This window comes from Microtus oregoni, unplaced genomic scaffold, assembly GCF_018167655.1.
Source record: "Microtus oregoni isolate MIOR12 unplaced genomic scaffold, Mior012 000002F_ref0000024, whole genome shotgun sequence".
NCBI lineage: Eukaryota > Metazoa > Chordata > Mammalia > Rodentia > Cricetidae > Microtus > Microtus oregoni.
In genome coordinates this window covers 33,769,363-33,795,071 of record NW_024543061.1, presented here as the reverse complement: position 1 = coordinate 33,795,071, position 25,709 = coordinate 33,769,363, and the positions used below count along the sequence as shown (strand labels likewise).

The 25,709-nt window shown below is 41.9% G+C and overlaps 2 protein-coding genes across 6 annotated transcripts in view; one reads left to right on the top strand and one right to left on the bottom strand.

Moving 5' to 3' along the window:
• Adamts9 (ADAM metallopeptidase with thrombospondin type 1 motif 9) overlaps window positions 1-13,263 on the top strand; it is a 164,812-nt gene extending 151,549 nt beyond the window's left edge. For 4 of the 5 annotated variants that reach the window (XM_041637471.1, XM_041637456.1, XM_041637461.1 and 1 more), the window contains 2 exons: window positions 9,298-9,392; window positions 11,381-13,263. In XM_041637471.1, the coding sequence (XP_041493405.1) occupies window positions 9,298-9,387 (90 nt within the window). In that variant the 3' untranslated portion in view covers window positions 9,388-9,392; window positions 11,381-13,263. The remainder of the gene's footprint in view (window positions 1-9,297; window positions 9,393-11,380) is intronic. The other variant, XR_005972980.1, reaches the window with a different exon arrangement.
• Window positions 13,264-19,011: 5,748 nt separating this feature from the next.
• LOC121465731 (60S ribosomal protein L6-like) lies at window positions 19,012-19,893 on the bottom strand. The gene has a single exon (XM_041679103.1). The coding sequence runs from the start codon at window positions 19,891-19,893 to the stop codon at window positions 19,012-19,014; it is 882 nt and encodes a 293-aa protein (XP_041535037.1).
• Between the last annotated feature and the right edge of the window lie 5,816 nt (window positions 19,894-25,709).

Sequence of the window (25,709 nt, the reverse complement as noted above, 5' to 3'; positions counted from 1 at the left end):
CTGACCCCTTTTTAATCTTCTGGAGTTCTATTTGCATCTCAAGTCCTGATTTTGCCACCAAGCTAGTGAGGGATCACAAATCCGACTCAATGGCTACCTTGATAGCTCGTGATTTAATCACAAGGACTGCCCTCCCCTTCCAGTTGAAATGGCACAGTGACCTTTGACTGCACCCCGAGATTACAATATTCTCTCCCTACCATTCCCCCATGACTCCAGATTTATAGATTTATTTTTTGCAAGAAATAAAATTAGTATTTTTTTGTGTTGGTTTTTTGATTGTGCCATGTCTCAATGACCAAAATTGAAAATTTTAACTGTTTTAAATGTGGCTAAGTGAAATCATGTTTATAATACGTGTTATGTTATATATGTAATATATAATATACATAATTACAATTCTGGCAGACTATTTCAATTCTGAAAGTTCAGCCAGAAACTAAAAATATCTAAAGGCTGTGGTGCCATCTTATGGACATGATGAGTACTGCAAGGTTGTTTCCCACCCTCTGAGAATTTAGTGTGAGTTCCTGGAGCTCAGGCAAATTGAAGGTCAGCAGGCTTTTCTGTCAGCCTACCTCTCTGTCTCTCTCCTCTCTCCCTTACCTCCTGGCAGTCTAGAGCAGAGCTGCTGGTTTAGCTTCAGAGCAGCACCCCCTAGGGGTGATCTGTGGAAATGGACTTTCCAGAGCTGGGGTTGGGAAAAGGTACAGCTCTTCCTGAAGAGCATCTCCTGCCTGCAAGACTCAGGGACCATCAAAGAGGAGCAAGTGGAAGCATTGTAAGAGCCACAAGGTGTGGACTTCTGAAGCAGCTGTGTCTGAGTTGCTCTCCGCGAACTCACAGTGGCTGTGGGCACATGCGCAGGACATGCACAGGATCACAACAGCCCAAAGTCCAGCATGGAGGGAGGAGGGGCTCATGAAGACCCACCCCAGCCTGAGATTGCTACTGGCAGTTGATGGTTGTTGGGGAAGAGTCGGTTTCCTGCAGGGAGGCAGCCCCGAGAGGGTACCTATGTCCCAGCAGACGGTCTCATAGCCACACACATACAGGCAGCTGCCAACAGACTCAGTGGGTTTTAGGAAACAGGGGAAGACAACATAAATTTGGGAGGGCAGTGTGGTAGAAGGATCAGGAAGAGATTGAAAGGGAACAAATGGGGTAGGTTTGATCAGAACGTAGTATAAGTATGTATGAATATTAAATAGTACCTTTTTTGTTTTTTTGGTTTTTCAAGACAGGGTTTCTCTGTATAACAGCCCTAACTGTCCTGGAACTAGCTCTGTCGACGAGGCTGGCCTTCACCTCACAGAGATCTGCCTCCCAATTGCTGGGGTTAAAGGCGTGCACCACCACCACCTGACTAAATAGAATATTTTTAAATTAAAACAAAATTGTGAAAGTCATAGGAACATTAGCCTTATAGTGAAAATGGTAAAATATTGACATGAAACCCCTGTGACCTTATTTGAACCCCTGTGACCTTATTTGAACCCCTGTGACCTTATTTGAAGCTGAGTCCTACAGAAGAAGCAGGTGCTGCAGTGTTACCCACAGGGCTTGATAAACCACAGCCAACTTTTTTTTAACTCTTCCCCCACCCCATTTTTCTTTTTCTTTTTTTCTCCAATTCTTGGTACTGGGATCAGATGTAGGTTCCAGCACATGCTCTATAATTGAGCTGCATGCTGAGTCCGCAAATGCCCCTAATCTATCTAGAAGAAACCAGAAACATCTATCTCTAATGGTTTCCCGGGAGATGTCATATTCCCAGTCAATAAGTACGGTTTGCAAACTCCTGCCCTTTGTTAAGTCAACCTGCTTATCTCATTCAGACCTTCAATAGGTCTGCATAAGCGGTTCTGCGTGGGGCACTCTGGGAACTGTGTAACATTTCCACTCCCAGTCAATGCCCCCCCCCCCCCCAATGAAAGCCTCGCTTCCCCAAGCCTGCTTGGGAATAAAACATTCTCCCCGAGCAAAACTAAAAGGAAATCCCAGTGGTGCAGGTTAAACATGGATCTGTAATGCCACAGAAAGCCAGAGATGGCACCTCACCCGTGGGGACAAAGTTTCTGTGCACTTCCTTGTTCACAGCGGAAAGAACCTTGATGCCTGACTTTACCTAAGACAGATCATTCTTATCACTCTGATGCTGTGATTCCCTCTTGTGCTTGGATGGCTCTCAGTAGATTCCTGAGACCTCAGGACGTACCGAACTCTAACTTTACTGGTTTTCCTCTGTCTGTTCATGCCTATGATGGCTTAATTTGCAAACAGGGCCCGGTAAGAGATTAACAACAACTTCTAATAAAATAAAAGCAATTGTAGCGGTGTGTTCTAAGCAGAGCGGTGTGAATATTTGCTGTAAAACACCCTGTGCTCACCTCATCATGTGACGATATTACATGGGATCCCTATGAGAGGACGTGAATGTACAGGAGCTGGACGGAGTGTCGGGCTGTGTCAGAGTTCCTTGACCACAAACCGTGATAGCAGAACAATTGACTGGCTAGCGGGATGCTCTGAGTCTCTGAGGAGCAGGTGTATGTATGCCATGGATACGCTGGACCAGGTGGGGTAGAGCGTGATAGTGAGAAGTTTTACCATATTCAGAGTGGCATGGATTTCTTTTTGAAAATGTTAGCATTTAACTGGCCTCCCTAAGTGGAGAACACAGGCACCTCCAACACCCTTAATCTTCTCTTCAGTGCTTCTGCTGAAAAAATTGGCTTTCACAATGTCGGGCTGCTTAGGGAGCTTTCCCTTCCCCAGAATTTCCACTGGGTCTTCGGACCAGGCAGCTGAAAGGGCACCCTCTTCTGGTTGGTTGAGGTTGATGCTCAGGGTGTCCCTGCCTTGCTTATGTGCTTGGGGGATATTTAAGGTAGGGAAAGCCTGTTCTCTGGGACTGCCATCTATCATGGATTCCTTGTGCTATAGGAAGGATTGTAAATACAATAATCGCTTTATAAAATAAGGAAAGTTATATTGTGTGGAGCAAACAGGCTTTTTCTACCTCCGAATTCCTTTATAATAACAGAGTTAAGAAATGAACATTGCACGTGTGTGTTCATGGTATAGTGGAATCCAGTGTATGTGTGTGGACTGCCCTCCACCTTGTGGAAACCCACTATTTACCAAGTCTCCAAAGCATTCCACAGACCTACAAGGTTGAGTTCTGTAGATTCATATTTTCTATGCATGTACATTTTAGTCTGCATGTTTCTATGGAAACCGTACAGTGTTTATGCGTCTATTTGTACGTACATAGTTGTCTGAGGATCATGTTTGGGAGAAAATACGTGTGCTGTGTTTTGTAGGAAGTTTCAGAAAAAGTTCATTTTGCGTGTCATCTTAACCCTAACATTTCATTTGAAGTCCTAAAATTATGTCTTTAATTATTAATATCACTATGGATTTTCTTAACAAACCTGAGCCTCCTTCCCTGTCCACTAAAGGCAGGCGAATGAATGTACTTCTATCAAAGATAGACCCCCCTCACTAAATCACAGACACCAGATTTCCAAAATCCTATCCCCTGAGAAAAATGAAAGACTTAGTGAGAACTGAAAATAGAGGTTCTGCTGATGAGCCCATGAGTCATTTTCTCCCTTTATATGCAGCAGCTGGAGCGATTATTAACAAAACATTTATTTAAAAGAGAATTAGACTGGAATAAAGAAATAAAAACCAGAGTTTCATTACATGTCAGAGAGGGCTTCTAGCACCTTTTTTTCTATGAAAGAAGCTGTCTCCATGGCAGCCATGTTTTCTTACTGCGCAATTTTGTTTTGCTTTGTTTTCAGTCTGGCAACTGCCGGGATGCTGACATCTTCAGCCTCCTCTGAGAGCAGTATCATCATACATAGTTCAGCTTATCTCAATTGTTTTGCCTCAATTAGCAGAGTCTCATTGGAGGAGACAGTGTGACTACCGTAAAGCCAATAGCAACTTTATTTTCTTTTCAATGTATTACTGCTCAGGTCTTTTCTGTCAGTGAAGACAGGCTAGGATGGAGGTTCTCACAAAATTAATTTGTAAGGACAGAGAGATATAGTCAACAAAGCACTATGCTCAATTCCAGGAACCCACATAAAGTAGCCGGCTGGGTGTGGCGACACACACTTACAATCCCAGCACTGAGATGGGCAGATCCCTGGGCCTCACTGGCCAGCCGTAGCCTATTTGGTGAGTGCCAGGCTGGTAAGAGACCCTATTTCAGCAAGTGTGGAACAATACCCAAGGGTGGCCCCAGGTTCCACACATACATACAAACCTCATGTGCACAGATACACACACAAGTGCCTCCATGATAGGACACAGATACATTCACAAGTATCCCCGTGATAGCAGTTTGTTAAGCACACAGGTTAAATGAACCCTGTGCCAATGGCTGATATGTGTTATTTCACTACAGAAAAGGATGAGGAGAGACCAGTTTGCCCATTTAACAGATGCTCCAGGAATCCGCAGCTGCCAGGACTTCTTTAAAGAGGCTGATCCCAAGCCCTACAACCAAAACAAATTGGCAATGCATCAGTAATCCCAAACCCTGCAACCAAACCAAAGCAACCAATGCATCAGTAACGAGGCCATATCAGCTGCAGACCTGAGTTCCAGAGCCTCTCCCATGATGGACTAAGAGAGTCTAGGCTCAGCTTAGATTTGAGGATACTAAAGATGGCCCTGGATGTCCTGACGGTCACCAGCCCTCTGTTACAACCAGTGTTCTGCTTACAGCTCGTGACTGGAGAGCCAGAGTCTGCAGGGACTACTTCCAGACCTAACAGACAGGAGCCAGCACCAGAGGAGTGATGGGAATCTCTTCCCGTATCAGTCACACCCAAAGTCAAATGTATGAAAAATCTTAAGAGAGAGAAAGCATTTTGTTCTCTCATTTTATTGTTAAACTCGCAGTGTTTTCTTCCTTGATCTCTCTTCCAGGATTCCTCCTTTCCTCCCTTAAAAAAAAAGAAAAGAAAAAGAAACAAACAAAACTGAGATGACCCAGTTTTTGCAAGACACATCACAACTGTACTATAGGAAGCCGGTCTTTATGACCCTTGCCCCAGTTCTGGGGATGGAGCCCACAGACATGAGGGGAAAGTGTGTGCAGGTCATTCTCCCGTCATGGAGGAGGCATGGTTTACAGGGCTCACGTGGTGTGGGCAACACAGAGTGGGGTACGGTACACTGGAGCAGGGTGTGTTTTCAACATGCGGGAAAGCCTTAGCGAAACTAATTAACAAGACTTTTACAGCTCAAAGAGAATCCAGCTTTGTTTTTTCCATCATTCATCTCATCATTTAATAAATGTGTGATTGGCGTCACTGTTAGCCTTACACAGCCCTTGTTCTTAGATACTTCCAGTTTTAGCAAGATGCCACTTTTACATCATGGAGCTTACATTCTAGTGTGAAAAAAAAAAGTTATAAAAAAAGGTGCAGTTGCAGAGAACTGGCCATGGACAACTGAGCCAAGAACACGTCCCAGAGGAAGCTGCCTTTGAACTGAGCTCTGATGAGTTTAGCAGGGTCGGTGGGATGTATAGGAAGCACAAAAGAGCATCTCAGCCAGCAGAGAATGGCACGTGCAAAGGCCCTGTGGAGCAAGGTCGTGTAACGTCAGAAATGGACGTGTGGAAGAGCAACATGAGACGAATGTGCCTGGGTTCCAGCACTGACTACGAGGGACTTAGACCAGGGATCGGCAACCCTTTTCAGTGAAGGGCTACATAGAAAAGATTGAGGGTTTTTCAGCCAAATGGCAGGAATAGTTATATTATATATGTATATTATATGTATGTTGTCTGAGGTTTCTGTCCTGCCCAGTTCCCACAGTCATTAAGTCCCAAAGAAATCACACAGAGGTCTACATTAATTATAAACTGATTGTCCCATTAGCTAACTTGTATAACTTATATTAGCACATTATTCTTGTCTATGTTAGCCACGCGGCTCAGTACCTTATTCAGTGAGGCAGTCACATCTTACTTCTGTGGCTGGGTCACAACTGTAGTCTGTTCTTCCCTCTTCCCAGCATTCTCGTTTCCTCGCCTCTACTTCCTGCCTGGTCACCCTGCCTATACTTTCTGCCTGGCTACTGGCCAATCAGCATTTTATTAAAAATAATACAAGTGACAGGATAAAAGACCATAGTCCCACAGCATATGTATATATGTCAAGAGAATACAGACATGCTCAAAAATTATATTAGTGAGGCTGAAGAGATGGCTCAGTGATTAAAGCACTTATTGCTCTTGCAGAGGACCTAGGTTTCATTCCTAGAACACATGGGGGCTTGTCACCAGTTCTGACTCCAGTCCCAGGGCACCTGCTGCCCTCTTCTGGTCTCTTCAGATGCATGTGCTCACACGCACGCATTCACAAATCTTTTTTAAAATGTTACTGGTTGAATTCTAAATATACTAATAACTGAGTAGCATTTTTAACATAAATCTACTAAGGGAGGAATTTCTCCAATATTGGAGAAATAAACATTTGATCTCACTAGTGTTTTCTATTATCAAGATTTATGGTAAACATTTGCTCTCTGGTGATGATGGAAATGAAGTTTTGTTTCATGTTGCTAAATGCCTTTTTACGTAAACAGATATTGGCAAACACAATTACCTGTTACCTGTTCACACCTATACAATTTTAATTAAGCATGCTCATGTTTGGCTGGCCTTGATACAATTTTCCCAGAGTTGTCTTTTGATGTTGGCTAGTTTTAAAAATGTGTTGATTTGTTTATATGTGTGCTCCTGCCTGCCTGAGCTGTACTCACTAGATGTGTGCAGGTACCCAAGGAGGCTCGAAGGTATCAGGTTCCTTGGAGTTGAAGTTAGGGGCAGTGTGAGCTGCCTGGCGTGGGTGCTGGGAACCAAGTCCAGGTTCTCTTCAGGAGCAGTGAGCATTCTTAACTGCAGAGTCATCTCTCTAGCTCCGTGATACCTGCTTTTCAATGGATCATTTGCAGCTGAAAATTACATGGAAGCTTCTTGTTAAATAACCTAGTTAAATGGATTTTGAAATATGAAGGTTCTTTTCTCCTCACATTCAAGTCCAGACCACACTAAAGGGTCTGCAGTTTGTGCTCAGGAAATACAATCACTGTAAGTGTGTGCAGGATAGAGATGCATGTGGCTCCTTATTATAACTGATGATGGCCCAGGAAGAATGCTTAACATCACTTATTATGTAAGCAATATTATTTTAACATAGTATAAGGTTTCCCTGTATGGGTCATTTTCCGCGGTTATAGGGTAAGTTTCTTAAGGACTATTACAGACTTCATAGCAAAGCTAACGTTCAAAGTCACTTAAGGTTCACTTGTAGTGACAGGGAACAGTTTTTATTCTCATCTCTGACCTCACAAAACTTACTCAAAATATTGACGGATGCTAAGTCCTTACACTCCTGCACAACGGATGAGTCAAGTGTTCAGGCTCTAGGTCTCACCAAAACCAATCCTAGAACTGGGTGGTGACATCACAAGGGCTGGGCTCCTGGATCAGGGCTGTTTCTCAGCCTCCTGACAATGGATACAGTGTTGTGACCAGCTGCTCACCCTCCAACTGCCCCTGCCTTCCCCCACGTGACTCTCAAACTGTGGCCCCAAATAAACCCATTCTCCTCCCTTAAGCTGCTTTTGTGAGGAATTTTGTCGGTGAGAAAAGTAACTGATAGAACATCCCAGAGAGTGGTTTGTCCCTCTGCTCTGGTTCTTTCTCAGCCTCTTGGAGTCTGTCTATTTAACAGAGGCAGTGCACAGGCATCCGTTCTAGTTCCTGCAGAATGAGTGTTGTCTCCTCAAATAAACAGCAACATCTGTTGACTCATCAGGAGCCAGAGAAAAACTGGACAAAGTGATCTGTCTGCCTTTCTCTTAACTGACTGATGCCCTGCCTTCCATTCCCAGGGACTCGCAAGAACCCCTTCTTCTTGCCAAGGGGCCGATATTCTCAGGCCTGCTCATTTCCTTTCTAACCGCTTCTTCGGTTCTTGCTGTTAAACCAAACATAATTAATTCAATGGGTAAATTATTTTTTGTTATTTTGCTAATAGTTGAACCACATGGAATGCACTTATTCTCACTTTCCATGGTTGTGAACCCAGTATATAAATTTTCCACTCTCCGACCACTGCTTCCTCCTACATTGGAAACATTGTAACAAGTGCTTAGTGTGGTGACGTCAGTGTATGTTTTCTTCCTTCAGCACCCGTGTGCTGCCACGGTGTGATAAACGCAGTCATCTGTCGTCTGAAGTTGGTCCCAGAACACTCACACACCCCTGTGTATTAAAGCAGGTCATTTAAAACCCACTGTTCTCATCTTTTTCTTGATTATCACGGTGCAGCAGGCTGGTGGCATGTTAGTCACTTGTCCCATTGCTGTGACAAAATACACAACAGAAGCGACCGGAAGGAGGAAGGGTTTCCTCCTACTTGGTCTCAGGGTGCAGGCCATCGCGGTGAGAAAGCGTGGTGGCAGGACCGAGACAGCGACCACAAGGCATCCAAGGTCAGACAGCAAAAAGATGGAGGGGGAACACATCCCGCTTTCTGATTCTTCCAGGCTTTGGTTCAGTCTAAGCTCTGAGCCTGTATTGAGAGTGCGAGCTTCCCTCCTCTGGAACACGTCCAGAATTGTCTTTCTAGGTAATTCTAAAACCCAGACAAGCTGACAATGAAGGCTCGCCCTCGCAACTGTAGTATGAAAATGTTATGATTTCTCGATACACCTCACCCTCGCAAGAGCTGAGTTACGTGGCTGGGATTCATGGTGTATTGGCCGCGGCACAGAGTTAGAAACTATTCTTTTCTCTTATGACAGCGTGAAAGCAGCTATAGGCTGCAGGCACATAAATGATGCTGACCGTGCCAGAATTTGAATTTTCAGGTGTCAAGATATACTAGTCTAGGTTTGATTTTTCTCAACTGCATAGTAAAGTCAAAACTAACCAGGCATGGAGATATATACCTTTAATCTCAGACTCTGGGAGGCTGAGGTAAGCCTGGAACACATAGCAAAACCCTTGCTTTGTTTCAGACAAACCAACAAGGTAAAAACCACTCTAGCTTTTAGGTCAACCAGAGCCAGACAGTGGGGTCTGGATTGAATCTGTGAACCTCGTCTGCCGGCCTATGCAATTAGACCGGTTTGGGTGTGTCGAGTTTCATTTCAACACTTACTATGGGTACAGGGATTCATTTCTCTGAAAACCAGTTATAAGCCCCCAAAATCCCCAACCTCACAAGTCATCTAAGGTGATGCGTGTTTTTGCAGGATGGTACCCGGGTTGTGGGGAAATGTGGCGGTTACTGTGGGAAGTGCACTCCATCCTCGGGCACTGGCCTGGAGGTGCGAGTTTCATAACTAAGGTAAGTGCCCTCCCGCCCCTTTCATCTTACTCTGTAGCCTACTGACGAACAGATCTGAGTGAGTGTCCTTTCCTCCAGACAGGGCTCCTGTTGAGCATCATGAAGCTGACCCAATAATGGCATTCTTGCTTATCTGACTTTCTGTGTCTGAGACATCTGTCTCTCACTCTTGACCCCAAGTCTCAGGTCTTAGACATTAGTTCCTCTGTATTGCCTGTTGTAAACCTGCCTGCTGGGCTTCACCTCCAGGAACCTCACTTCCTAAGGTCTCTGGTAGATCCAGAGATCTATGTTTTGAATATTAAAAATTGTGATGCAGGGGGTTGAGATAAGCCCTGCAAGAATATAATAAGCACAGTTGCGCCGGTGCTTTCTGGGCTCCGCTGTGCTGAGCAGCTTACCAGGCATGGTTTCATTGAATCCTCACAAGGACATCGTGAGGCAGAGCTCCTGTCCTTATTTTGCAGTAGAAGAAGCTGAAGCCCACAACCTTAAGGTCACAGTGACCTTCCCTTGCAGCCCCAGTGAGAGCTTACATCAACAGCAATGCTCTCAATCACTGCAGATTTGCCACTCTCAGTTGGTCTCAGTGGGACCAACAGCTCGGTGTCATCTAGATCTTGTTGTAAATGCGGGTCTTAATGTCTCCCTTCCCCTCCCCTGCACACACACACCTTATACAAAAAATCAGAATCTTTATCATAATCCGCAGGAGACTCATATGCCAACAAGTGCTCCCTCTGCTGGGCAAAAAACTACACTGCCCACTTTTCATTATCCTGATGCCTTCAGCTACAAGGCACAGGTCAACAAAACTCAGCTTATATATGCTAGAGACCCCATTTTCATATGTGTTTTATATCTGCTTTTCTTGTATATGTTATCTGTCATGAAATATGAGTACATATGTACAAAATTTACATGTATGTAAGAAGACTGGAAGGAAATGTCATAACATTTGAATATTATCACAGATGAGATTTCTAGGCACTGAACTTTTTTCTCTGTTATTCTTTTGTAATTATTCTTTTTTACTTTTTTTAAAAAAAGTTACATTTATTTATGTGTGTATATGTTGGGGCATGCACAATTGTCACATGCCTATGGACCGAAGACCAACTCACAAGGCTCAGCTCTCATCTTCCAGCAAGTGCCTCTCCTCAATACACCACTTTCCTGTTCTCTGGTGCACAAATTCTAGTTGGCCATATAATAAAAACCCAGAGTCAGATATTAGGGTAAAGCTGAAAGATCAGGGAAACAGAGCAGTCAGCCACTAATGTTCTTTTTACCTCGACCAAATCCTCAGACCAAAGGGTCCAAGATCCTGTCTCTGAGAATTTTCAGACTGAATGCCACTAGCTCCTGTCTCCTCCTGCCTTATATTCCCCTCTCTCCACCCAGCCATGCCCCTTCCTGTCTCCATCTTGCTAATGCTGAGACTAAAGGTGTGTGATTCCCAATACTGGGATTAAAGGTGGTGAGCCACCACTGCCTGGTTCTCTTTCTCTTTTAAACTAAATCACTTTCATGTAGCCTAGGGTGGCTTTGAATTTACAGAGATCCTTGGGTCGGTCACCCGAGTGCTGGGATTAAAAGTGTGTGCCACCACTGCCGGGCCTCTCTAGCTGACTAGAGTCTTAGCTCTGCACACTGATCTTCAGGCAAGCTTTATTTGTTAGATCACAAACAAAATATCACCACAGCTCTCCTTTTGTGGTTCTGGAGGTCAAACCCAGGACCTCACACGACTAGACAGACACCCCACTATGGAGCTACCTCTCCAGCCCACTTCTGTGTTGCTTATGGAAAAGAAATAAGTAAAGAGATGACCAAATAAATAGGAATTCACTTTCTAACCTGGAGAAGATCCTAAGCGATGCTTTATAATTCTGCATGTGGAAGTAGCTGATTCGCCTTTTCTTAACCTCCAGTCTTTGGTGTAGAAAGTTTGTAACTCCTGACTTGGTTTTTTTTTTTTCCCCCAGGGGCTTTGAAGAGGAAGCCATTATGGAATGGATGAAGGATAGTAATTCAATACCTCCACCTTAAATTTGGGTGCATCTGTGTGCGTGCGTACAGACCTGTCTGCTTGTGTGTGTGAATGTGTGTGTATATGTGTGTACATATGCATATATATAAATATATATATAAATATATATATATACAGGTTGAGCATCCCTTATCCAAAAATTTAAAGTCTGAATTCTGAAACCTTTTGAGTACCAGCATGAGACCTCAAATGGAAAATTTCATGCTATGAAACTTTTGTTTCATACACAAAATTTGTTGAAGTGTCATGCAAAATTACGTTTCTTTCATATATGTAAAGGTGCATTGGCCCATATCCCACATTCTTGGGCATGTGTTGCTCTCTTCCTGAGTACCCTACTGCTTAAAATCTATACTAAAAAAAAAAAATCTCCTAGTGAACCCCAACTCCATTTAAAAGAAGGAAGCATGAGTGAATACCATATTCAGATTTGAGTCCCATCCCCAAGATATCTCACTTTGTATATGAAACATCCCCAAGTCTTCGAAGTGTCTGAAGTATACACTGACGGTCTCAAGCATTTCAATGAGGGATACTCAACCCGTGGAATACCCTGATGATGTAAAGTTTAATATTTATGTTTGAAATTATTTATTGTGATGTAATATTTTTGTACGTAAAATGATTTTTATTGCGACTGCCTGTGCATGACGTCCTCCCTTGCAGTCATACCGCTGCATTTTACGTACTCTACATTATATGTAGTATATGACAAGGTGACCCTTCATTATCACGGTACACTGTTGTTTACTTCTTACCTGAAACTGTGTTTGACTGTTACCTTTTGAGAATTGTAATTATTTTTTTTTTAACAACCTAACTGTCATCGAGGTGCTATGTGAGTTGAATAAGGGTATTTTTGGCAATTGTGGGAACGTTTCATTAGCCAATGAGCGAGTTAGCAACATCACAGATTGTACCAACTGCTAACTATAGTATCTATTCCGTTTCATGAGATCTCGGGGAAAAATATACTGCCTTGGTGCTAATATTATATGTTTTTAAAGTAATCTTCAGAGTAAAAAAAAAAACACTTACTAAAAGGGAGTAACAGAAAGACAATTCCCAAGGGATAAAATTACTTGGCTCGGGTAAGATCCACTATTTATACTTATTTTTAGAAAGCTGCCGTTTTTGGATAGTAGCCGAACTCGTTTCTTCCTGCTGCTGTTGGGAATATGCTTTACTCCGGTCCATGGTGCCCTGGACTCCTCGCCATCACTGGGAGGGTCCACCAATAGCTTCATTACAGAGTGACACTGGGAAAGGGGGCATCTCCTGCTGTTTTGTCAAGATATCCTCAAAGACACCCAAGTTTACCAGCATCGAGACAAAAGTTAAACAGCGGGATCGTAGCCTTCCCACCCCTCGGCCTTACTGATGGCCTTCAGCACCCCTGAGCACACTCAAAGAGAGCTACAGGAGCAGATTCTGAGCCGTGGAGATCGACCACCTTTTACATGAAAACTCTGGCCAATGAGATGATTTCCCCGCAGGCTGGGAGCCTAATACCCTGCCGGGTTTCCTGTGGGCTTCAGCGTCGGTGTGAGAAAGGAACTGGCATATAAGATGCCCAAGTCTTTCTGCGTTTCTGCCAAGCCGCCATTTGTTACTTCTTTCAGAAATGGAAGTGCCGGAGCAGTGGTCACAAGACACTTTGCTTGAGAACGCCTGCCCAAGCATTCCGAGACCAAAGAGACTAGGAAAACCCTGACAGTATTCTCCAACTCCACAGAAATACCAGAGCACGGTATACTCGGTATATGAACAAGTGTCCTCCTCTATTGTTAATATATGTGAAACATATAATAAATAAATATTGTGACCACATCCGAACCATGTATGGTTCTCTTGGCTTCTAGACTCTTGATTAACGTTCAATTACAAATGTCTCTAGGTTTTTATTCCTATATTTTTGAGATTATAATATAATTTCATCATTTCTCCCATCCCTTTCCTCTCTCCATACCCTTTATCTTAGGGTTTCTATGACTGTGAAGAGACACCATCACCATGGCAACTCTTCTAAAGCAAGAACATTTCATTGTGGTGGCTTCCACTTCAGAGGTTTAGTCCACTGTCATCATGGTGTGACGTGGTGTGCAGGCAGACATGGTGCAGGAGCTGAGAGTCCTACATCTGTCTCACTGGGTGTGGCTTGAGCATATATAACCCTTAAAGCCCACCTCCACAGTGTCACACTTCCTCCAACAAGGTCATGCCTCCCATTAATGCCACTCCTTTTGGATGCCATTGTTTTTATCTGAGTTGTTCTATTAACCAATAAAGATTCAGGAGTCAGATATTGGGATGAAAACATGAAGAAGCAACCATCTGACCTTTGTTTTGGTCAGAGACCCAGCAAGAGAGCATCTCTCCACCCATCCCAAACCAAAAAAAAAAAAAAAATCTACTCTTTCCTTTGAGTCTCTCTATTGGTATTCCTGGCTTCTCCATCTTTTCTATGGCTAATTCCTGTCAACTAGTAACTGGCCCCGCTCCCAATTCAAGGTTAATTTTACTAACACACTCTCTAAGTTTCACAGCGCCATCAAATATCCCACAACAGGGCCATTTTCTTTCAAACCACCACACCTCCCATACACTCCTTCTTGCTCTCTTTCAAGTTCATGGCCTCTTTTGTCATTAATTGTGGATACATGTATAAATATAACTTTCTCAGTCTGTTACTTGTCTGTCTGTTTTCAGGGCTCACCTTTTGGTATTGCATAACCAGCTAAGGTTGAGGTTTCGTGGTCTTGCCCCATCCACTCTGACATGTCTGGTGGTGTTATCTTGTTCAGTTCATGCCTAGGTAGTCATGTTAATGGATCTTATGGATGTAGCTTTTGACATTCCTTGGAGACATAGTCTCACAACCAACTCTCTGGTCCTCTGGCTCTTATTGTCTTTCCATCCCTCTTCTACAATGTTCCCTGAGCCTTAGGTGAGGGAATGTTTTGTAGATGTAACCATTGGGACTGGGCTCTACAACACTGCATTTTGGTTGCTTGGGATTTTCTGTAATGGCATCAATCTGTTGCAAAGAGGTTCCTTGATGAGTGAGGGCTTTACTTCTCTTTGGGTATAAGGACAAGTATTTAGAATGTAGTGAGGGATTGTGTTGAATCAGTAAAGTGGTGGTTGTAGGTTCTCCTCCGAGAGACATGACTTCACCATCCGTGGATGCTAGCCAAGACTCTGCCTTGTTAAGCAGGTGTCAAGTCCAATTAGAGAGCTCTTGCTTTCCACCAAGGCCTGCACACCACTACTGTACCCTTGGGTTATTGTGCTGTGCTGGTCATTGTCACGGCTCATATGCACCATATCTAGGAATGACTATTGGTTGGTCCCTCCTATGGAAGCTTGTGTGGTGCCTTCTGGTGCCATGAGCGAGTGCTCGGGGAGAAGGCATTCAGGTCAGTTCCAGCTCAGGGGCCTCTGGTCCCTGTGTCTGAAGTGCATAGTGTCTTCAGCAATAGGGAATCACCTTCAACCTCTGTGGGGCAACCAAGGGAAATATCAATAGTTTGTAAGTTTTTTGGAGTCCCTTAGACAACCCTTACTAATAGTTCAAAAGAGGCTTCTCATGTATGTAGAAAGAGCAGCAAGCCTGCTTTTTGTCCTGCCCAGCTCCCGGCTGCCTGGCTAGCTTATGCCCCAAAATAACAACACACAAACTGTATTCACTTAAACACTGCCTGGCCCATTATATCTAGCCTCTTCTTGGCTAACTCTCATATCTTGCTTAACCCATATTTAGTAATCTGTGTAGCACCACGAGGTGGTGTCTTACCAGAAAGATTCTAGTGTATGTCCATCTTGGGCTGGAGCTTCATCGCGGCTGCCCCAGAGAGGAGAGGCATGGTGATTGTCTTACTTCCCTCTTCCTCCCAGCATTCTGTTCTGTCTACTCCACCCACGTAAAGGCTGGCCTATCAAATGGGCCAAGGCAGTTTCTTTATTAACCAAATGACCTTCCTCCATCATTTCCCCTTCTTCTGTTTAAACAAAAAAAAAGGGAAGGCTTTAACTTTAACATAGCAAAATTACATATAACAAAACAGTTATCAAGTAAGAATTACAGTTACAATATTTACATCTACTTTATCTTTTATCATAACTAAGGAAAACTATAACTATCTATATATTCTTTAACTCCATCAAAGACTCCAGAAAGATATAATATTACCTAAGCAAACAAGAAATAAGCAACTTCCAAACTCTAGAAATGACAGAGACATCTCACTGCCTGGGCAGTCACCCAAAGTTCCTCTGTACTGTTGGGGCATCCATCTTCAGCCTACAGGCCCATAGTATCCAGTAGACATTTCCATGAAGCAAGAAATTTCAAAGGCAGTTCAGTCACTATCTGCTGTGTCCTGCAGAATGTCTCACAGACTCTTTCTTGAATCAGGAACCCTGAAAGACCATCTCACCTTTAGGCAAGTTCAGCCATCCTTTTTCTGTGGGTGTTTTGTGTTCAGTTTATGCAACAGTCCAGACAAGAACAGTTTCTTGCCCAAATGGCTATCAACCTCTCCTGTATATGTAATCAACTTTTTGTATCATAGTGGTTATTTAGATAGATGGTTAATCATGTGATTCCTTGTAGCCTTTTCAGGCATCCTTATTATTTTACCCTCCTCTCTCCTTCTTCTGTATTTCCTCCCTCCCTCCCTCCCTCCCTCCCTAGTTAGATCCCCTCTTTTTTTCTCATTTCCCTGATCAGATAGTTGAACCCTACTGTTCTCCCCTTTCTATTGCTCCTCCATCCCCCCCTACTCTGAAAACAGTCCCTTTTCTACTTTCCTAGTCTCTCTCTCTGCAGTTGCTCTAGGATATATGCTCACATCTGAAATTTTGGAGCTAGTAGGCTCTGATGAGAGAGAACATGTGATGTTTGTCTTTCTGGGTCTGGATTACCTCATTCAACAAGATATTTTCTAGTTAAATCCTCTTGCCCTCAAAGGCCATGATTTTGTTTCTCTTTACAGCTGAAGAGTGTTCCCTAGTATATGGACCACATTTTCATCATCTGTTTGGTGGCTGAGGACATTGAGGTGGTTTCCATTTCTTTGATGGGAACAGCAATGAGCATGGCCAAGCAAATATCTGTAGAGCGGGATGTTGATTCCCTTGGGCAGATGCCGAGGAGTGGTAGATCCAGGTCGTATTGTAGATTTACATCTGGGTTTTTGAGCATTCTCCATGCTGATTTTCATAGTGATTATACCAGTCTGCAATCCCCAGATATGTGACTGAGGGCTGGTTCCTCTGTCCCCACATCCACATCAGCGTTGGTTGTTAGCTGTTTGGTTGATCTTTGCCATTTTAATGGGGATAAGATAAAACCTCAAAGTTGCTTTAATTTTCATTTCCCTAATTGCTAGGGACAAAGAACATTTTTTTCTTCTTTTGAGAACTCTCTGTTCAGGTTCTAAGCCCATTTTTTGAAATGGGTCATTGTACAATCTGTCTGCATTTGTTTATGCCGTTACAGGTCATTGTTGGGATTTATGGTTTTTTTTTTTTTGGTTTGTATTTTTGTTGTTGTTGTTGTTTTTATTCTCTATGTTTTGAGTTCTTTATATATTCTGAATATTAATCCTTTCTCAGATGAGTAGCTGCCAAAGATTCTCTCCCAGTCTGTGTGTTTCCTCTTCACTCAGTTGACTGCTTCCTCCATGCCCTGTGGCCAATAAATATGGTGTCTTCAGCAACAGGGTCTTACCATCAGGTTCTGATGGGTAACCATAAACTGTAAAGTGTCCTGTGTTGTTTGGGAGATCTCTGGGACACCTCTGATAAGCAACTAAAGTAGTGGTAGTCCACACATGGCACCAGGCTTTTTATTTAGCAACCTATAGCTTCTAGGTTGAATCAATCCCTTGTGTAGGGTAACTCCAATTAAACTCTTGTATACAAATCTATGTGTGTGAAACATAAAATATTGGACTTCCATATGGCATTTCAAATACCCTTATAGTTGGCTATACCTCTTCCAGCACACTCCTCTGCTATGCCCTCCCATCTCTTTTTCAAGTAAGCCTCCCTTCTCATTATTCCCTCTCCCCCTCCAGTCACCTGTGTTCTACTCTCTCAGCTCCCTGGGATCTTTCCTCTATCTCCCCTCTAATCGTCCCTTTCTAGCTCCCTTGATTCTATGAGTACTTCAATTTAAACACAAGAGTCAGAAGATTTGCTGCTAAGATCTGCATATGAATGATAATATGTGACATTTGTCTTCTAGGGTTACCTCACTCATGATAATGTTGTCTAGCTCCATCTATAATGACTTAATTTTAAAATCATTTAATTTTTTACAGCTAAATAAATTGTCTCTTGTCTACATTTTCATTATCTATTCTTCATCTGCCATAGCTATTGTGAATAGAGCAGCTATGAAGATGGATGATCAGGTGTCTTTGTGGTAAGAAGTCCTTTGGGTAGATGCCCAGGAGAGGTAGAATTGTGCCATATGAAAGATGTATTTCTAGTTTTCTGGGGAATGACCATACTGATTCCCACCTGTTTACACCCCTATCAACATTGTTCAAGTGTCCCCCACACCCCATAGCCCTGTACCCTCTTTAGTACCTACTGTTGGTTGCCTTTTTTTCTCTTAACTTAGCCACTCTGACTGGGGATAAGATGAAATCTCAAGGTAGTTTTACTTTGCATCTCCCTAGTGGCTAAAGATGGTGAATGCTTTTAAAAATATTTCTTCTGAGAACTTTCTGTTCATTTATGTACTCCACTTGTTTTTTTAAGATTCGTTTATTATGTACCCCTGGCATGCCAGGAACTCAATTTGTAGACCAGGCTGGCTTCAAACTCATAGAGATACCCCTATCTCTGTCTCCTGAGTGCTGAGATCAAGGCATATGCTACCACACTTAGTCCCATAGCCCACTGTTTGATTGGGTTGTTTGTTTTCTTAAAAGCTTAGCTTTTTCACTTCCTTGACCCTCAGTCTGATGTATATGTGCAGACTTTCGCTACCCTGAAGGCTGCCTCTTTGGTTGATTAAAAGTTTTCCTTTGCAACACAGACACTTCTTGAATTTTATGAAGTCCTGCTTGATGACTGTTGTCTTACTTCCTGGGTACTAGAGTCCTATTCACGTAGTCTATATTCTGAAGTGTACTCTTTCTTCTAGACATTTCCGAGTTCCAAGTCTAACACTGAAATTGATCCTCTTGGAAGTGATTTATGTGCAGAGAGAGAAGAATCAGGTTTCATTTTCTACACATAGGTATCCAGTTTTATCAACACCATTTATTGAAGATGCTGCCTTTTCTCTAATATATGTTTTTTTTTTTTTTTTTTTTAGTCTTTGTCAGAAACAGGTAACTGTAGTTGCATTAACTTATATCTGGGTCCTTGGACCTTTCTCCTCTGGTCCATGTGTCTGTTTTTGTGTCAGTATCATGATGTTTTTAATGCTATAGTTCTGTAATAGAACCTGAAATAAGGCACAGTGATATTTTCAGCAGTGTTTTTATTCTTCAGTATTCTTTTTTTTTTTGACACATAAAGTTGTTTAATTAGGTTGTCAGCAATTTAGAAAACCAGTTTGTGAGGATACATCCCGTTCGTCAGACAGAACTGAGAGCACAGGTAGCCCTGCAGCTGAGGAACAGCTTTGATCTTTGGCAGAATCTGCGAGTCCACCACTTTCTGATCAGCCTTGCGCTGCTCTGTAATCTCATATTTCTCCTTCTCTGTGTCAAAGATCTCGCCCCCCTGATGCCTGGGCTTACACAGCTGCTTTTTCTTGAAGTAAGCATCAGTCAGGTGTTTGGGGATTTTAACTGTGCTGATATCAACTTTTGTAGAGGTGGCGATGACAAACTTCTGATGTGTTCTTCTCCAAGGAACTCTGTTGAGGGCAAGAGGTCCTGTCACAAGCAGTAAACCACTGCCCAGTTGCTTCAGGAAAACCACTCTCTTGCCCCTGTGGCGCCTGGTAAGGATGATGAGGACAGTCCCAGGAGTGATGCTGGCACACAGGCATCTCACATGCTGACTGAAGGGCTTTTTGCCATGGCTCAGCAGCTTCCGAGGCACATCTTCAGTAGAATAATACCTGGGCATTTTTCGAAGCTTAACCACCCGGGTACCACCATTCTTGTCACCACCAACTGGTTTTGTGACAGTGGCAAGGACCTTTTCCTTTTTCTTCTTCTTTTCAACCTTGGTTTTTGCAGCTGTATATTTCCTTTTGTACATGGCCTTTCTGGAATACATAGCAGATCGGGAGTACCTGCCAATTCCTCTAACAAGGACTGGATTTCGGCTGCAATGGGGCTTCCCCTTCTTGAGCTTTTTAGCCTTAGGGTCACCCTTTTTGGCTGCACCAGTGGCAGGGGTATCACCGCCAGCCTTCTTGGCTGCAGGTTTCTTCTCTTTTATATCAGGTTTCTCACCTTTTTCACCCACCATCTTGCAAGATGGGAAAGAGAACTAAGGTCTATTCTTCAGTATTCTTCTTGCTATCTTGGGTCTTCTGTGCTTCCACATGAATCTTAATATTGTTTTTGAAATTTCCGTGAAGGGTTGCATTGAAATTTTGATGAGGATTATATTGAATCTGCAGGCTGCTTTGGTAAAACGTTGGCGTTTCAAAATATTGATCCTACCAATCCATGAGCATGGGAGGTCTGTTCATCCTCTGGTACTTCAACTTCTTTTTTTCAGTGTCTTGAAGTTTTATAAGACAAATCTTTCACTTCCTTGGTTAGATTGGTTTTCTAGGATTATTTTTTGAGGCTATTGTGATGGATTGTATTCCTGATTTCTTTCTCTGATCTTGGCATATAGAAAGGCTACTGATTTGTACATATTCATTATATACCCTGCTACTTTGATGAGTGTTTTCATCAGCAATAGGTGATTGGGATCTTTTATGTATATAAGCATATCACCTGCAAATAAAGATACTTTGGCTTCTTCCTTTCCTATATGTATCCCTTTGTTGTTGTGGAATATTTAACTATGTAAAGATGTGTTTATGATGAGGAATATTACTTAACTGTGTAAAGGTGTGTTACATTGGTTTCTGCTGCCTTTGTTAATGATGTAAAATTTGTTACTAGCTGACCACAATAGTGGGATATCAGCAACACTGCTAACTATAGACTCAGACTCATGAAAACTAAACATGACACTACTGGAAGATAATTGAATCATGGGGAAAAAATCAAGAAAGAAAAAATTTAAACTCCTTAAACTGGATGCAAAAGAAAATACAGCATACCAAGCCTGTTGGGACACAATGAAGGCAGTTCCATGAGGAAAAATTATATTACTAAGTGCCTACATAAAAAAATATGGAAGATATCAAATTAAAACTTAATGATATGTCTGAAGATCCTGAAAAAACTAGAAAACAATACCCCAAAACAGTAGATAGGAAGAGATAATCAAATCAGGAGTGAAATTAGGAAGAAACAAATTAAAAATAATGCAAAGATTCAAAGAAAAGGAGACTTGGTTCTTGGAAAAGATTAACAACATTGACAAACCTTTAGCTGAATTAACCAAAAGAAAGAGACCCAAATTATCCAAATTAATAAAATTTGTGTTGAAAAGGGAGCTATGATGGCAGAGACTAAGGAAACTTAGTAAAGACGTACTTTAACATCTGTATTCCATTAACTCAGAAAACTTTAAAAAATGGATGAATTTCCAGATGAATATGGCCTATTAATGTTAAATCAAGATGAAGTAAATAATTTAAACAGACACATAATAACCAATGAGATAGAAGCAGGAATTAAAAATCTCCAGGTGAAGTAAGCCCAAGGTCATATGGACTCAGCACAGAATTCTAGACAGAGAACTAGCACTAGTACTACTCAGATTATTCCACAAGATAGAAAGGAGGAGGCTCCTCTCAAGACTTCTTCTGAAGCCAGTATGACCTGAGACCATTAATACTGAGTTATTATAGATCAATGTACATTAATTCCGGGGTTTTGATGTTGTTGTTATTTTGTGGTGTTTCCTTAGCCTTTTTAAAAAATTAACTGTCCTAGAATTGTTTGTTTATTCCCTGTGATCTCTTTGTTGTGTTTATCCTTGTTAACAAACTGAAGTATTCCTCCTGGAATCCTACATAGAGCTGGCTAAGGGTTCATAAATTCTTTCATCTGCCTTTATCATGGAAAGTGTTGACAGAGGTTTCTGTCCTGCCCAGTCCTGCAGCCATTCAGTCACAAATAAAAACAGAGGTCTATATTACTCATAAACTGATTGGCCTAGTAGCTCAGGCTTCTTATTAATTATTTCTTACATCTTACATGAACCCATTATTCTTGTCTGTGTTAGTCACGTGGCTTGGTACCTTTTTTGGTGAGGCAGTTACATCTTGCTTAGTCTGTGTCTGGCTTCCTCTGTGTCTGAGTTACGACTGCAGGCTGAAACTTCCTTCTTCCAAGAATCCTCATTGCCCCACCTCTACTTCCTGCCTGACTACTGGCCAATCAGTGTTTATTTGAAATACAAGTGACAGGGTACAGACCATTGTCCCACAGCACTCCCCCACCTTTTTTTAAAACAGGAACTCTGAATTAAATCTCCTTTGTTTAGCTTTTCTCCTGACTATTATCCATAACAACTTGTAACCAACATTCTAAACAAAGGAAAATATCCATAGTCCATTTTTTGGCAATATGGGCATAGTTTTCCAGGCTACTTCTTGCTGATTGGGCATACTGATAATCTTATGGGGACCTAAAGTAAATTTAGAATTATGGTCAGTTCCTGGCTGCAATATTCTGTGAGGCTTGATCATATCAGCCAACAGTCTTGAAACTGTTCTGGATGTAGAACTCAGGCATCTAGGCCATCAGTTCCTATTGGAAATTTCTCAGGGGGTCTTCCTTGATCAAATCTGATTTTTCTTAACCTGGAATGAATCCACAACCTCTCATTTCCCGTAGAAACAAAAGCAAAACCTCTTCTCCAAAGTAACATACATTTTGACTTCAATTTTGAATTGAAAGCATTTTCAAAATATATATGTTGAATTAATCCAGCAGCATTTATAATAAAATATCTTTTGGCAGCTTTTTCTCCTTCCTCAACCATCAAACAATTTAAAGACAACACAATAATATACTGTATCCAGACTCTCTGTGCATTTTTCATCTTTATGTGGCTTTATTTTTATATCTATTTCTTTTATTTTTATTTTTTTTGCTTTTTGAAACAGGGTTTCTCTGTGTATCTTTGTCTGTTCTGGAATTCACTCTGTAGACCAGGCTGTCCTTGACTCACAGAGTTCTGTCTGCCTCTGTCTCCCAAGTGTTGGGATTAAAGGTATGTACACCACATCCAATTACTCTTTTTTTTTTCTTTTAAGGACTTTATCCTTTTTTTCCCCTTTCAAGTCTACATATATTTTTAAATGCACAATAAACCATTTAGAGGTTTTCTTTATCTTTGAATCTATCTTTACTATATATCTCTCTTTTTCTGATCACATGAGTCTTTAATTTGCTAAGCAATTTGACTAGGATTAAAGTCATAGCTTTGACAGCTAGATACAGCCCATTTCTTAGCTTTTTTCTGAGAGTCTAGCCTCATGGCAGAGGTACTGCCTGGAATCATGTTTATTGCCACAACCAAGGTCCCTGCCACCACCAAAAAGAATGCAGTCAGCTTTTCATCAACACCATTTAAATGTTTTGTGGCAGGACCTCTTAAAGAAGTTGCAAGGTTTTGCAGCTAAAGCTGAGTCAGCAAGCCTCTCTTAAATGAGAGTTCTTACCTCTAGCAAGGAGAGCCCACTTGAGAAAATGCTGCTATCAAGAAGCTGTGCTTAACTCTCTTCTTTTATGTCTAGAATTACTTCCCAAGCTCTCTCAGGCTTTATGTGGATGCAGTTGTCCACATGGGCACCATTTTGTTGTTTCTGGCCTGCCTGGTCCTGCAGCCATTCGGTCCCAAATAAACACACAGAGGTCTATATTAATCATAAACTGGTTGCCCTAGTATCTCAGGCTCCTTATTAACTCATAACTTATATTAGGCCATAATTCTTGTCTGTGTTAGCCAATATAGCTTGGTACCTTTTTTTGGCAAGGCAGTCACTTCTTGCTTCTTCTCTGTCTGTGTGACAATTGGAGACTGAAACTTCCCTCTTCCCAGAATTCTCATTGTCCTGCCTATACTTCCTGCCTGGCTACTGGCCAATCAGCATTTATTTAAAATACAAGTGACAGGGTACAGACCATTGTTCCATAGCAGGAAAGTTTCTGTTTTTCTTTCTATTTTAATAAATAGTTTTGCTGGGCATGTTATTTGGGGTTGATAGTTATCTTTCAAAACTTGGAATGCATCTTTCTAGGCTTTTCTGCCTTTAAAAGCTTTTGTTAAATAACCAGGTTTTATTCAAATGTGCCAGCCTTTATAAGTGATTTTCCATTTCCCTCTTGCAACTTTTAATTCCCTCTGCACTGCCTGTGCATTTCTAATGTTTTTGTTCCAATATGCCATGTTTTCTGGTCCTGTCTATTAAGAAATCCATGTGCCTTTTTTAATTGATGGGCATGGTTCTCTCTAAGTTTAGGATTTTTTTCTGTGATTTTATTGGAAATACTCTCTGTGCCTTTATTCTGCCACCCTTCTTCCACAATCCAAAGATTGTATCTTTTGATAATGTTCCAGATTTATTTTCAATTTGGTCTTTACTGAGTACTCCGGTTCCATTGTCATCTGCTGTCTTTGAGTTTCTGTTTTTGTATTCTATTAGCAAGGCTTTCCACTGAGGTTTTTGTTTGGCTTCTTGAGTTTTTTTTTATTTCCAGTGTCATATAGGTTTGAATTTTCTTCAGCAATCCTATCTCTATTTCCATGTCCTGGACCAACTTCCTCATTTTAGTCATGATCTTCTAGAGTATGGTTATATCTCCCTTGCATTGTTTGAATAAACTTGTAATCATTCTTTTGAAATCTTTGGTAGTTCCTCAAAGTCATTTTTATTAGGTGATGTTACAGGGTTAGTGACACATCTTGGTATTTTTTAATGTTATTTTTATTTCTTCACCAGGAAGGAACATATTTGGAGTTAGTACATTGGTTAAGTTTTTCTTTATTTGTATTTTTTGTTTTAAAGATTGTAGTTACTTTCTCTCACTCTCTCTCTTCTCTCTCTCTCTCTTTCCCCCCTTCTCTCTCAATGGTAGTATTTTCAGTTTTCAGTGGAGAACTAAGTCCTTTCCCTCTGTGATATGTTGTAATAGAAGCAGCGGGCTGCTTCCCGCCACCTGGCTAGCTTTACCAGAAATAATTACACAGAAACTGTATTCTTTTAAACACTGCCTGGCCATTAGTTCCAGCCTCTTATTGGCTAGCTCTTACATATCGATCTAACCCATTTCTAATATCCCTGTAACACCACGAGGTGTCTTACCAGGGAAGATCTTAACCTGCGTCTGTGTCCTGTAGGAGAATCATGGCGACTCTTCAATCTGCTTCTTTCTCCCAGCATTCTGTTCAGTCTCCTCTGCCTACCTGATTTTCTGTCCTCTTAAAGGGCCAAGGCAGTCTCTTTATTTAACCAATGAAATCAACACAAAACAACAGACTCCCACATCAGTAATATTTAGAGCTGGAGGCTTTATCTTCAGTCTTCTCTGAGGTTGAGGTACTATCCTATGTCCACCAAAGCCTCCTACCTGGGTCTACAGCTTTCCTTTTGAGTTGTGATACTATCCACACACATTAGGGCCTTCCCAGAGTCAGATATGATCCCCTTCCTGGTTTTGAAACCACTGCAAAATGTAGAACTCCCCAAGCATCAGTAGACCTTACCTAGGTTCAGATTGCTTTGCCTCCTGGCCCCTGGCAACCACCGTGCTGGATCTGCTGGGAGATGTGGAACTTCATGAGTGCTTCCCATCTTGTTTTTTGAGATACGATCTCCTGCCTGGAACTGTCCAATTAGGCTGACTAGTGGTTGCGTCCCAAGGATCACCTCCACAGCACAGAGATTACAAGCATATATCACCATACCAACTTTTATATTTAGGTTCTGAGGCTCAGGATCAGGTCTTCGTGTTTGTATAGCAGTAAGCAAATAGCTTACTGACTGAGCTATTGTTCTGGGTACAGAGATACTTTCATTATACAACTATACAACTGAAAAAGAACCTGCTACATGCTCAAAACGAATGGAAAACACCTGTCACCAACAGACGGTACATGGGGGCCTATTCAATTCACTTTTATGTCAAGCCCAGGCCCTGGCACTG